The sequence below is a fragment of the Lates calcarifer genome, linkage group LG9 (genome assembly GCF_001640805.2).
Source record: "Lates calcarifer isolate ASB-BC8 linkage group LG9, TLL_Latcal_v3, whole genome shotgun sequence".
NCBI classification, from domain to species: domain Eukaryota; kingdom Metazoa; phylum Chordata; class Actinopteri; family Centropomidae; genus Lates; species Lates calcarifer.
Window position 1 is genome coordinate 4,677,534 of NC_066841.1, and position 14,892 is coordinate 4,692,425.

Below are 14,892 nucleotides of genomic sequence, written 5' to 3' on the forward strand. Positions count from 1 at the left end.
CCTGGCCCGAGAGAGCGCCCTCAGACCCTGTCGGAGCTGAAGAAACAGAGGGCCGCCGCCAAGCTGTTGAATCACCCCTTGTTTAACGGTCACCTAGGCAACGGCTCCACAGACTCCTTCACCGATGCCAAAACCAACAGCGAGGACCCCCGCATGCCACTGGTCTCCTCCAACGGCAGCGCGGTTTACTACACGCCGGCCAGCGGCGACCCGCCCCTCCTCAAACTCAAACAGCCAATAGAGGAGGAGCAGCCGAAGGTGCGGACCTGCTGCTGCGTGTCGTAGCGCCGCGGCGGCGTGAGGCGTTTGCACAGAGAGGGGAGGGGGGCAAGCAATGTGCTGGAAAGAAGGAGGGAGTGTTCTGTCTTTAACATCCTGCTCCTCCACCTGTTTGAAACTTCTTCCAGAGGAGATGGAGAGAAGAAGAGAGAGGGTCCAGAAACGTTTCCTCTCCTCTCCCCGTCACTGACTCCTGCTACAACTGGAGAAACCTTCCCCCAAACAGAAGCATGTTTCAGGTGTAGCAGGGAGGAGGAGAGGAACTGAGCAGCGGTTCCCTCCAGACATCACTCGGATTAAAATTCCTTTTCATACATGGAGTCTCTTTACAAGACAAGAGTGTAAGATGCTGTTTCTCTGTCCCTGTGCACCTTTAAAAATCAAAGTGTGGACAGTTGTTTTTTTAAGCTTTTCACCTGGATAGGGTCAAACATTTGAGTCAGGAGAGAGGAGACGTTCTCAAGGTACTGCATGTTCTGCCCTCAGATGAAGAAGAAGGATTTTTTTAGCTTACCAGTGGATGGCTGTCTTTAAACGACATTTCCTTCATCGAACCACGATGTCCTGCTTTTACACCATATTCAAAATGTGCAGGAAGGACATCCCACAGCACTCCAGATGTATTGTGTTACATCGTGTTTTTACAACATATCAGAAAGAGCTAAACGTAGCAAAAAGAGATCCAAGGCATCTCCTCTGAGGTCTCCCTCATATTGAAATGCTGCCTGCAGGAAGTAAAGGGAAGGAACGCCATAAAACAGTGTTAAAATATTCAGGAAGTGTACTTCTATCACGAGAGATAACAGGAAAGAGTATAGTACTGCACCTGTGTCTGAAACTGTCACTATATTCTGTCGACTGCTTCACCTCACCGTCCTCTCATATCAAACCTTTAACTGACAGGTCATGCTCTGTTTTATGCATAATCCACTGTTCTCACTCGTACAGATCATTTTAAGCATGGTTGAAATTTACTGTGCATTTCTTTATTTATGAAATTAATGTAATGTGTAAAAAAAGAAAAAAGCATATTATGCTTCCTAAAGTTGAGTGTATTTATTATTTGGATGGTGTGTGGAGAGTGTGAATGAAATATGAGATGAGCTGGAGAATCTTCCAGCAAAGCACCTTCTGACATGGAGAATCAAACCGACAAAGTGAAGTTAGGGTTACTGTCTGTTGTATGTACATGTTATTAAAACACAAACAAGCCATCTCACAGGGATGGAGTCATATTTGTGTCACTACAAATAACAGTGTTATTTGTTTATGTTTGTTTGTTTGTTTCCTGGTGGCCATTGTGTGGCTTTGTCTGCTCCCAGTCCCTGTTTTAGTCTCATTAACACAAACTGTAAATGTTATGTAATGAATTACTGTAAGTATAGTAGGAGTTTTCTGAGGATGCACGCAGACTCTGCTGGCCTCAGTTGTTGTTCTCATTAATCCACACTTGGATTTGTAGCCCTCAGTGTTCTGTCAGGTCCTTTAACGTATCATGGTTTAACAAATACACACCTGCCAGACAAAAACAAGTTCAGCCTTTTTTCCAAGAGTCAAAGTTAAATGAGACAATTGATGCCGCTCTCATGTCTGTATAATAGATATGTAGCAGGAGCGGGCAGCTGGTTAGCTTAGCATAAATACTGAGCTCAACGTGCTACAACGTACAAAAACACACAAATTAAAAAAGCAACACATGGTCTTCAGATACACTCAACACAACCAAATAAACACTCTGCAGGAGGCACAGATGACAACAGAAGGATGAATGGCTGAGCTCAGCTGGGTGATGCTTTTGTCACCGCAGGAAACAGCGAGCCTGGTTCTGTCCAAACGTAACTGAAATCCACCCACCAACACCTCTAACGCTCACTAATCAACAGGTTACATCTTGTTTGCTTAATCCTTTTGGTTTATGGGGCCAGACTGTTTCCTGGAGACCAGAGGCAGTCCAGCACTACACTTTGGTTTTTGCACAGATGAAACAACATGTTACTCAGAAAGCGTTAGATGTTGGATTTGTTCAGAGCCAGGCTACATATTACAAGTCTTACTGCTAAGCTAACAGACTGCTAGCTCCAAGAGACAAATATGAGAAATGGTATCGATCTCCTCATCAAACTCTCAACAAATAAGCAGTTCTCCAAAAATGTCAAACTATTCCTTTAATCTGATAACAGCTCCTCTCGTCTCCTTGTGAGTGCCAAAGAGTCTTCCTTGATTTAAAAAAAACAACCTAAAAGGACATTTGAAAACTTTGGGGAAACGTCGTCTTTGTTTCTGATGGCCAACCCCGTCAAACATGTGATTACCCAGAATGCCACTAACACTTTATCCCCCATTACTTTGACTGTACAGTGTCATATATTTGTACAGATATGTTTGTAAATACGTTTGTATAAGTATCCTTATCTGTTCCCATGAACTGCATCTACATGTCTGTGTTGTTACTGTTGATGAACATATAGGAAAATACCCACATGAACAGTGTTAGCAGATCAGACTGTGAGACTAGGCCCCTGCTCGGAGTTTCCAGCAGTCGAACATCTGTCTGGAAAGTTTCCTCCCTGCTGTTCAGTGAACTGTGTCTGAACGGTGGAATTTTTCTGTGCAATTTTTCTGCAAAGGTCAGTTTTTAAATGCTGTGCTCTCCAAAGAAGCAGTTTGTTTTTCAACTCCATTTAAGGAAGTATAAATTAAGTCAAAGAAGATCGCAATTTCCCCCTGGTTTTGGTTCCTTGTTTTGTATCCAAGGCAGTGACATAATGTTGTTGTGACTCAGCTGAAATTCACTCAGTCACTCTGCTACAGTTGCTGCAATCAACTGAATTAACTTTAAAACTACTTCCTTAGTAGTAAAACTCAAGCGAAACTGAACTTTAATTCTGAACTACGACCTGGTCAGTTTTAGCCAGAAAGGGACGAGTCACCTGTGTTCTCATGGTATCTATAAATCAAGGCTTGTGTTGGACTGCGGGCCTCACTGTCTATAAGGATAAGATTATAAAGAAGAACAACTACTGATTTTGTAATTACTGGAATATATTGATGGTTGCATTAACATATTTTGAATAAATTGTATATTTTGAGAATTTTATACAGTCTCCTCTGAGTTGGTAAAACTTCTTTGTGTTTTACAATGAATGGAGAAATTGATTTCTTATCATTTTGATTAGACATTTTTGTCCTTCAGGCCTGAGGAGGAAATAATTCTAATTATTTGTACAGTGCATGAGGTATGCAGAGTTTAGAAATGTGGATGTATCACCTGAGCTCTCCTAATGTTGCTTGTCTTTTAAAAGTAAAGTGGGAGCTATCAAATACTGAAAAGTGAGAAAACTTTTTATGCTAAAAAGCATTTGCACAAACACAGCCGCTGCAGAGCTGAGCCTTTTTGTGGTCTCTGCCTGTGTTTGTGTAAATATTTAGCATAATAAATGTTTGCACTTTTCTGCATTTAACAGCTCTGCTGCTTTTCTGTCTGTATCATCACTGACCTGTTTGGGGAGCTCTTTTTCTACATTTTTTAATGTCAGTATCTTTAAAAAGCACTGCTGTTTTCTTCAAAATGTTTTCCAACACTTTACTGCTGAAGTCAGCTGAATGCACTGAATGCTGTGTGAAAGTTACTAACAATTTCTGTCATGCTGAGACATTCTGCTTTTCTCTTTGCCCTCACTCTACATCTCCTTTCTGTCCTGAGACAGGCAGAGGCCGGACCGCCCTTCACTACACAGCTGTCAGGGTCTTGGCCCAACTTCAACTGCTTCCTTCCTTCTTTTTCCCCCCCCCCTTTCTTTTTTCTGAACTTTCCTCTTATTCACTGGTTTTGGGGTCAGCATGGGTCAAGTATTTCTAGCAGGCTGCACCCAGCAGTCACTGCTCAGACACACAGCAGCTCTGCTTAGACAGACAAGTAAAAAAGAGTTTCAAAAAGTATATTTTACGTTTCTCAAAGTTTATTTTTTAGCTACAGTTTGGATATTTTTTAACCTGTCAGGCTTTTTTCCTACAATTTATACTGTTCTCTCTCTACTTTCAGATTCTGCTGAATGACTGTTTATATGGAAGACATCAGCCATTGTCTGTCTCTGTTTAATTGCTGTTGATTTCAGGGGAGTGGCTCGTTGGTATGGATAGAGTGATCTGTCTTTTATGGAGAAACTCACTTACAGTGCATTAAGCCTTCATAAAACAGCAGCTACTGGTTAATATGTGTGCTCAGGGATTTGTAAAACAAACCAGCAGCACAAACATGAACTAATTTGTCAAACATCTACGTCAGGTTACTGTCCTTGATGTGTCTTGAGCAAACGTTAGGAGGAATCGCTGAGGCTCCCGGGGCACAGTCAGAATGTCTAAGGCACACAGACAGAGAGGAGGACAATGGTGCTGAAAACACATGATCCAGACTGCATTAACCTCCTCTTCGTGGCCTGGCTTTTCTATTGTGCCTGAGCAATACTGAGTCCAGGCCAGCTGGCTGTAGTCCCAGTCCTTTAGTCCTCTTCACTGAAGGGCGAAGTGGATCAGCGCCAGAAAGAGCATGCAGACACATTCTGACCACTCTGCTGAATACATAAATGGAGGGATGCTGAAGGAAGGCACTGAGGAACAGATGGGAGCGCGGAGGATAAAGTAGGAAAGTGAATCGATGCCAGGAGCTGCTTAGACACTGTCCACTCGATGGAAGAGGGGACTCTCGCAGTGATGAAAGGAAGAAGGCATATAAATGAAGGATGGATGCTAGGCCTGACTGTGGGCCTGCTCCGGGAGGAGGCCACAGCTATTGACCATCCTGCCATCTCTGTCAGAAGACGGATAGAGGAGCCGAACAAAAAGAACAAATAGATGGAGGAACGGCTCAGTGGGCTGGAACGTCTGGTTCGGTCCGTTTCCTAGGATCTGTTGGACTTAACAGAGCTTCAGTGTCTTATCTGACCTGAATTTAAGTCTAAGCAGGACGAGTCGATGTCTGACTGTCCGACCGCTAAAAGCCAATCGAACGAAGGATTTACACTCGACTGAAGTCAGTTCCTCACTCACAGACACGAGGCAGCGATTCAGGCCAACAAGCACTGACACTTTGATCTCAGGCTGATGTGGATGAAATCATTATTAAAATAATGATCCTTTTTAGAGGCGTGGCTGTAGAATGACATACCAGTCTACACAGTGAATGTCTCAACTATTGGATGGGTAGCCATAATGAAATGATGAATTGTACTATCTGGTGATCCTCCAACTTTCCATCTGGCGCCACCATCAGGCCACAATTTTAATTCATCCAACACTTTGGTAAACTAGTGACATTACATCTGAAGCAAAACTACTGTATGGAACTTTTCCTGAGCAATCTGTGATAAAAGAGGCGACATTAATGCCAAATACTGAAATGTAGCATAACAGTAGCACAAGGAAATTAGAGTCATAAAGTCAGTGAACTAATTCAGTCATGTCAGTTATGAAGCAAAATGTATCTAGGTTGCTAACGTTAGCCACCATAAACTCCTGGTTATACCCCTGAGTGTGTTGAACTGAGGAAAGGTGCTTTTTATTTCTTACAATTCAACTGCTCATTTGTAAGAGATGATTTTTTTTAACGTCACAGAGTCTCGCCTTAAACAAAAGAGGAAATGTTACAATCCACGATCAGATAAGTTTGTTTCAATAAACCTGACTGACTGGTTTCCACAGTGCATCACCAGAGCTCCAACACTTCCTTCCTTCAACAGAAAATGTCCACTTACAAAGCGTCCTACATGAACAACCAGCTGTGTGTGGGGGGGTTCTTATTACATCCTCCTCCCTCTGCTTCCCTTCCTTAGTTACATGGTGCAAAACACACTGCATCTGTTATGATAACACACACACTCTATAGCATTTTGATTTAGAGGAAGGAAAGGTGAGTGATCAGCAGTAAGTGTGTGTGTTTATCGTAGCTTCACATGTCACTGTTGTGGGTGGCAGGCTGATGACAACACAATGACAACACTACTCAGAGCGTATTAAGGTGGAAATTACATCAATCTAGATGTTATAACTGGAAAAAGCTGATTGGTCACTATGAAGCAAGAAACACGCCGTCCTGGCTGATTCACTTTTTAACTAGAATTACCGCCTCATAGTACAGTACGCCTCTGTCAACCAGTCAAGTTGCAGGAAATATGGTCACAATCTCCCCTTCTGTTCCTGTAGATATGACGTCAAATAACTTCCAGAAAAGTGTTTTTGCAGAACATTACAGTGTCAATGTGAAGCTGGATATAAAATGTTATCACTTCATAATTTTACCCTATCACACTTTTTATCGCAATTACTGCATGAATTCTCGAGTGACATGTTTTGTAAGGTCAAGGGTCAAAGATGACCTTTGACCTTAAAACACTAAAATCTAGTCAGTTCATCTTCGACTGCAAGTGAATGTTTGCGCCAAATCTGAATAAATTCCCCTCAGTATACATTGTTACAGCAGCAACAGGGATAGCAAAGATAGAAAAGGGCATTTTTCTATTTTCTATCATAATATATCCATGAAATACATCCACGATCCAGACCTTAACGGTATCCCACCATTCCTGTGGATAGACCAATCAGAGGCGGTTGCTAGGCGGAACAGAATTTTTCTGCCGTTGTTGGCTTGCGCGTGTTGTCATTGGCTGCATCGCGTGTCGTCATCGGTCATGACCTTATGGGAGGAGCGCAGAGGGGCGGAGAAAGGAAGCCGGAAACACATTTAAACCAACGTTTGAAGAGTTGCTTCGGTTTGTCAGTACTGTGAGAAAGCTTAATCACCGAAGAAGCCTGGATGCTAAAACAAGCTTTGGAGCTGCTTTTTTGTCGAACAGGAGTGAGGCTGTACGCTGAATACACCTGTAGCGTGAAGGTAAAGCTAAGGAGCGAGCTAACTACCGGCTAGCATTAGCATTTGCGTTAGTGGCGAGCGTTAGCATTAGCCTTCTCTTTTAATGTCACCTTTCACCTAATTCCAATTTTCAGTTGTTTTTATCGTGTGGGTAAGAGTGTGTTTGTGTTTCCCTTATTTGAGTTGTGGACCCCCATCGTGGGCGAGTGAAAACACACTCTTGATAGTCGGTTTAAATCTCTGTTGTATTTGTTTACAGTCACTTTACCGATATTTTGCGTGTTTTTGTAACTTCGTATTCCACCTTTTAAGTCAGTTTATAGCGGTCTAGCATGTCGTTGTTATCGTTTTGTGTCTATTTGTGGTCGTTTTGTGTTAGATTGCGTCTGTACCTGGCTGCTTTACGCCTGGATGTCAGCGTTAGCGTTAGTGCCGAGCTTTTGTTTGTCTAGTATTAGTGATTAGAATCAATGTGATGCTTTTTCTTGTCATATGTGACAGTAAACAGCCCATTTTCTGAAACACTCCTCTAATGTTTGGAGAATGTTCTGAGGCCTGTACCACAAAGGGAGTTTAACCTCCTCTTATTGAACTCGGTGTTATCAACGAAAGTCAAACCCTGACTGCCTCGATCTGTGTTAAACGGTACGACGGTGGTTAAGATGTCGGTAACTTGAGTCAGTGTTAACTTAATCAGAGTTAGTGCGTGTTCATAAAACGGGCGTGCACCGTATCTCTCAGATGAAAGGCGCACGTTAATTTTGTCGGTTTGCGAGGAATTTAAAGAGACTCTAACGACACAATGTAAAACCGCGGCTGCCAACAAAGACAGGGAGACTTGTCACATGTTCTCTGGGTTCTTCATCTGTAATATGAGATGTAAGGACACAGAACATAATAGTTTTTCTGATACTTGGATTACAGTCAACACGTGGGTCACCTTTCTGAAAATGAGCTGTTCCTGTTAACGATGTTCTGCCTGGAACTCTCAGGCTGTATATGTATGAATGTAATGCTGTTGTGTTCAGTATGAACATCATGTTAACAGTATTTCAGCCTCAGTGGAAACTGAACTTGGATCAAATAGAAACATTCTATAAAGTGGTTCACATTCATATTTCCCATCATTAATACTGCATGTTTTGGTATGTAGTCTACACTTACAACAGCCTGTCGCATTATATTGTCTCTCAGTATAATAATGCCCCCACACCCCCATTTCTCAGTTGTTGTGCAAATATCGATTGGTTGCTCCACCTGTGGGGCGGTACTTAGGTAGAAGTAACACTGGTAACACCAAGTTAACCACGAACATAAACTGCTCAGAGCAGTTTAGAGACAGTGTAAATTGCAGCAGACCCTGGGTAAAACCTGTCTACTTTTCGTAGTACAGGTTAACTGGGAAGTTACACCTGATGTCACTAAGTTACTCCTGAAGTTAACCTGATAAGCCAGTAACCTCGCTTCATAGTACAGGCCTCTGGTTCACCTGTAATGACCACAGGTATGGTCTCTGAACTGAGAGTGACATCACCTACGAGTTGTTTTTCTCAGGAAAACAAGTCGGGAAAGAGGAGAAGGAAGGAAAGTGTTATGTTGCTTTTTCAGAGTGCACGTTCAACAAAAATCTGCACTTCACCTGAAAAATACCTCAGTTGTTAACATTAGATTTTAATGCAAACACTTAAGGACGTTCTTAATCAGCCGCTCAAATTGTAACTGTTCATAAAAAATGTAACATTAAGCCATGAACGTTCAAATGTATCTTAGACTACTGCTACCCAGTCTGAAAAATATGTGTTGATGAGCTGAATTATTAATATCAGCAATCGCTTTCAGTTTTTTCGTTTAGTGCCACTGGGTGTATCCCAGCTCATGGTTAAACTGTTGATGAGGAATAGGTAGTAGTGTATTGATCATTCTCCTTTGTATGTTTCTGTTTGATTTTCTCCAGGTGTCACCACTTTGTCCACGGCACCGTCTATGATCTCAGAGACATCGTCCACGATCAGAGACATTGTCCGTGATCACAGAGACTTTGTCCATAATCTCAGAGACACTGTCCGCGATCACAGAGACCTGAGGAAGACGTTCTTTGAGACCAGGACAGAGTCCTCCAGGTAATTCACAAAGCGCTTAAACATCAACTGTCCAACACAGAGCTCTGACATTAAACTATTTATGTTTTGATATTCAGTATATCAGAAAAGTGTTATAAATAGAAGTAATTTCCAATATAAGAACAATGTATATGTCATCTACTTTAACAGAAGTAATGTAAAAGTACTTTGTTATCTCAGAAGTAGAATGGAGAAAATCACAGTAGTAAAACATCAAAAACTGTCAAAAAAGTCATATGATCAAATGATTTCCTCCAGGTGTCACCACTTCGTCCACGTCATCGTCCATGATCAGAGAGACATTGTTGAGGATGAGGGAGACATCGAGGGAGACATCGTCAAAAATGCTGTAAAGTATTATACTGTAGTAAGGCATGACAATGTCTTAGTATAATATGGCATAACATGTTTTGTTAACTTCTCTGGTTCAGCTGTAATGTTGAACATTTCTCTGTGTTTTCATGGTTAAATGTTGATGAGGAATAGGTAGTAGAATATTTATAATTTTCCTTTGTATGTTTCTCTTTGATTTCCTCCAGGTGTCACCACTTCGTCCACGTCATCGTCCACGATCGCAGAGACATGGTCCATGATCGGAGAGACATTGTTGAGGATGAGGGAGACATCGTCCACGATCAGAGACATTGTCTATGATCGCAGAGACTTTGTCAAAGATGAGAGAGATGTTGTCGTTGATCAGAGACATTGTCCCATGCTTCGTAGAGACCTTGCGATAGAATCGGCGGAGACGGGGGTCACCGATTTGACGGCACTGCCCGCGATCATGGAGACATTGTCGATGGTCACAGAGACACCGTCTATGATCTCAGAGACATCGTCCACGGTCACAAAGACATTGTCCATGATCACAGAGACTTTGTCCATAATCTCAGAGACATTGTCCACGATCACAGAGACGTAGTCCATGATCACAGAGAGTCTTTGTACAATGAAGAAGTTCTTTGAGACCAGGACAGAGGCCTCCAGGTAATTCACAAACAGCTTTACATCAACTGTCCAACACAGAGCACTGACATTAAAACTGTTTATGTTCAGTATTCAGTTTATCAGAAAAGTGTTATAAATAGAAGTAATTTGCAATATAAGAACAATGTATATGTCATCTACATTAATAGAAGTAATGTAAAAGTACTTTGTAATCTCAGAAGTAGAATGGAAAAAATCACAGTAGTAAAACATCAAAAATTGTCAAAAAAGTCATAATGTAGTAAGACATAAAAAATGTCATGGTGTAGTATGGTGTCTAGACTGTACTCTTTTATGTTATTTGACAGAAAGAGACCGAACAATTCCCACCATGAACAGCACTAGGCGACAGTGGCAAGAAAAAACTTTCTTTAAGAGCTAGAAACCTAGAACAGAAGCAGGCTCAGGGTGGGCGGCCATCTGCCTCAACATGTTGGGTAGTATAGTGAAGTATCAAAAATGCTGTAAAGTATTATACTGTAGTAAGGCATGACAATGTCTTAGTATAATATGGCATAAAATGTTTTGTTAACTTCTCTGGTTCAGCTGTAATGTTGAACATTTCTCTGTGTTTTCATGGTTAAATGTTGATGAGGAATAGGTAGTAGAATATTTATAATTTTCCTTTGTATGTTTCTCTTTGATTTCCTCCAGGTGTCACCACTTCGTCCACGTCATCGTCCACGATCGCAGAGACATGGTCCATGATCGGAGAGACATTGTTGAGGATGAGGGAGACATCGTCCACGATCAGAGACATTGTCTATGATCGCAGAGACTTTGTCAAAGATGAGAGAGACGTTGTCCTTGATCAGAGACATTGTCCCATGCTTCGTAGAGACCTTGCGATAGAATCGGCGGAGACGGGGGTCACCGATTTGACGGCACTGCCCGCGATCATGGAGACATTGTCGATGGTTACAGAGACACCGTCTATGATCTCAGAGACATCGTCCACGGTCACAAAGACATTGTCCATGATCACAGAGACTTTGTCCATAATCTCAGAGACATTGTCCGCGATCACAGAGACGTAGTCCACGATCACAGAGAGTCTTCGCACAATGAAGATATTCTTTGAGACCAGGACAGAGGCCTCCAGGTAATTCACTAACAGCTTTACATTAACTGTCCAACACAGAGCACTGACATTAAACTGTTTATGTTCAGTATTCAGTTTGTCAGAAAAGTGTTATAATAGAATTAATTTGCTATATAAAAATAATGCATAAGTAATCTGTATTAATAGTAATGTGAAAGTTATTAGCCATAGTAGAAGTACAATGTAATAGTCAAAGAAATCTGTTACTAGATGTAGTTTACAGCAGTAAAAATTAACTGTGAATTTAGAAGTAATACATAATAAGAAAAGTAACATGTAATGATAAAAGTAATCTAATATTAGAGGCAACAGTAAAAGTAATCTGTAATATGAAAACAATGCGTAAGTAATTGTAATCCAAAACAGAAATAAAAATGTTATGTTATAGTAAGACATAATGTTGAACATTTCTCTGTGTTTTCATGGTTAAATGTTGATGAGGAATAGGTAGTAGAATATTTATAATTTTCCTTTGTATGTTTCTCTTTGATTTCCTCCAGGTGTCACCACTTCGTCCACGTCATCGTCCACGATCGCAGAGACATGGTCCATGATCGGAGAGACATTGTTGAGGATGAGGGAGACATCGTCCACGATCAGAGACATTGTCTATGATCGCAGAGACTTTGTCAAAGATGAGAGAGACGTTGTCCTTGATCAGAGACATTGTCCCATGCTTCGTAGAGACCTTGCGATAGAATCGGCGGAGACGGGGGTCACCGATTTGACGGCACTGCCCGCGATCATGGAGACATTGTCAATGGTTACAGAGACACCGTCTATGATCTCAGAGACATCGTCCACGGTCACAAAGACATTGTCCATGATCACAGAGACTTTGTCCATAATCTCAGAGACATTGTCCACGATCACAGAGACGTAGTCCATGATCACAGAGAGTCTTCGCACAATTAAGACGTTCTTTGAGACCAGGACAGAGGCCTCCAGGTAATTCACTAACAGCTTTACATTAACTGTCCAACACAGAGCACTGACATTAAACTGTTTATGTTCAGTATTCAGTTTGTCAGAAAAGTGTTATAATAGAATTAATTTGCTATATAAAAATAATGCATAAGTAATCTGTATTAATAGTAATGTGAAAGTTATTAGCCATAGTAGAAGTACAATGTAATAGTCAAAGAAATCTGTTACTAGATGTAGTTTACAGCAGTAAAAATTAACTGTGAATTTAGAAGTAATACATAATAAGAAAAGTAACGTGTAATGATAAAAGTAATCTAATATTAGAGGCAACAGTAAAAGTAATCTGTAATATGAAAACAATGCGTAAGTAATTGTAATCCAAAACAGAAATAAAAATGTTATGTTATAGTAAGACATAATGTTGAACATTTCTCTGTGTTTTCATGGTTAAATGTTGATGAGGAATAGGTAGTAGAATATTTATAATTTTCCTTTGTATGTTTCTCTTTGATTTCTTCCAGGTGTCACCACTTCGTCCACGTCATCGTCCACGATCGCAGAGACATGGTCCATGATCGGAGAGACATTGTTGAGGATGAGGGAGACATCGTCCACGATCAGAGACATTGTCTATGATCGCAGAGACTTTGTCAAAGATGAGAGAGACGTTGTCCTTGATCAGAGACATTGTCCCATGCTTCGTAGAGACCTTGCGATAGAATCGGCGGAGACGGGGGTCACCGATTTGACGGCACTGCCCGCGATCATGGAGACATTGTCGATGGTTACAGAGACACCGTCTATGATCTCAGAGACATCGTCCACGGTCACAAAGACATTGTCCATGATCACAGAGACTTTGTCCATAATCTCAGAGACATTGTCCGCGATCACAGAGAGTCTTCGCACAATGAAGATGTTCTTTGAGACCAGGACAGAGGCCTCCTGGTAATTCACTAACAGCTTTACATCAACTGTCCAACACAGCACTGACACTGACTTCAGTGATCAATTCAGTTTTATTTATTTAGAGCCAAATCGTGACAGAAGTTATCTTAAGGCACTCTTCATATAGAGCAGGTCTAGACCAAACTCTATATGTTGTAATATTTTCAGAGAGAGACCCATCAAATCCCACCATAGGCGCGCACTAGGTGACAGTGAAGAGGAAAAACTCCTCTTTCAAGGCTGAAACCTCAGCAGAACCAGACTCAGGCTGGGCGGCCATCTGCCTCGACTGGTTGGGTTGAATTAGTTGATAGACTGTTCATTTTCTGAAATAGTCCTCTAATGTTCTGGTTCAGCTGTAATGTTGAATATTTCTGTGTTTTCATAGTTAAACTGTCAGAGGAACAGATAGTAGTGTATTGATCATTTTCCTTTGTTTAACTTTGTTTTCCAGCAGGTGTCACCACTTTGTCCACGACATTGTTCACGATTGCCAAGACGTCGTCTGCAATCACAGAGACATGGTCCATGATTGGAGAGACGTGCAACAATTGCAGTGACGGAGTTCCTCATACAATCAAGGAATTCAGGACTGAGGCCTCCAGGTAATACAGAAACAGCTTTACATCAGCTGTCCAATACAGAGCACTGGCATTAAATTGTTTATGTTTAGTGTTAGATCTTCAGACTGAATAGCTCATAATTTGTCAAAACATAACCCATTAATGAAGTTTATTTGCATAAAGTGACTGTTACTGTAAAGTATCAGAAAGATAATGACTAGTTATGCCTTATTAGTAGTAGTTTTTTTGATTAATGTTGTTGTCATGGTGTTTGGAAAAACCTGGTTTTAAACAAATGTTCCATGTATTTCAGATGAATCCACAGAAACAACAGGATCCACCAAAATGGTGATGGTAAGAAAATATTTTTATTTGATATATTTAAAAACAGATCAATAAAATATTTCTGAAACTTCACATCAACAAACAATTTATTCAGTTATTAAAATATGATTAGGAAAGAAAGACACTTGAACTGTCTCTCAAATGTCATTGAAATAAACAAAAACAATGTAACAGAAGTAATAAGAAGTAATCTGCCACACAAAAATTCGGAATAAGGTATTAGCAATCTGTCTTATCAGGAGTAATGTAATTTAAAAGTCATTTGTTATATCAGAAAAAAAGATGTAACAGTCAAATGTATCTTTAGTATAAAAGTAATTTCCATTAATAAGGGTCTATCTGTAAATTTAGAAGTAGTTTAGGCGTCAAAAATGGTCAAAAAATGGCATAGTATAATGTGGTGTCCAAAACGATCAAAAAAGTCATAGTATAACAAGACATGAAAAAATGGTAAAAACATGTCATAGTATAGGCGTTAAAAATGATTTAAAAAAAATGTATAGTATGTCGTCAAAAAACATGAAAAAATGTCATAGTATAGTATGGCGTCAAAACGGTCAAAAATGTCATAGTATAGTATGGCGTCAAAAAACATGAAAAAATGTCATAGTATAGTATGTCGTCAAAAAACATGAAAAAATGTCATAGTATAGTATGGCGTCAAAAAATGAAAAAATGTCATAGTATAGTATGTCGTCAAAACGGTCAAAAAATGTCAGTATAGTATGGCGTCAAAAACGGTCAAAAAATGTCATA

General features: G+C 40.5%; 1 protein-coding gene and 1 long non-coding RNA gene across 5 annotated transcripts in view; both read left to right on the forward strand.

Annotated features, from left to right (window-relative positions):
* Window positions 1–3,376, forward strand: part of ppp1r16b (protein phosphatase 1, regulatory subunit 16B) — a 69,904-nt gene extending 66,528 nt beyond the window's left edge. Inside the window, 1 exon segment of the mRNA XM_018677786.2 lies at window positions 1–3,376. Within this exon segment, the coding sequence (XP_018533302.1) occupies window positions 1–285 (285 nt within the window). The 3' untranslated portion in view covers window positions 286–3,376.
* Window positions 3,377–6,915: 3,539 nt separating this feature from the next.
* Window positions 6,916–14,656, forward strand: LOC108884094 (uncharacterized). Of its 4 annotated transcripts, none has more exons than XR_007813851.1 (9): window positions 6,916–7,165; window positions 9,099–9,264; window positions 9,523–9,613; window positions 9,804–10,251; window positions 10,906–11,353; window positions 11,854–12,301; window positions 12,802–13,228; window positions 13,686–13,833; window positions 14,105–14,655. It is a non-coding gene; the product is annotated as an uncharacterized LOC108884094 (long non-coding RNA). The 4 variants fall into 4 exon arrangements; XR_007813849.1 differs by having other exon boundaries at window positions 6,917–7,165; window positions 13,683–13,833; window positions 14,105–14,654; XR_007813850.1 differs by lacking the exon at window positions 10,906–11,353 and having other exon boundaries at window positions 13,683–13,833; window positions 14,105–14,656.
* Window positions 14,657–14,892: the final 236 nt, after the last annotated feature.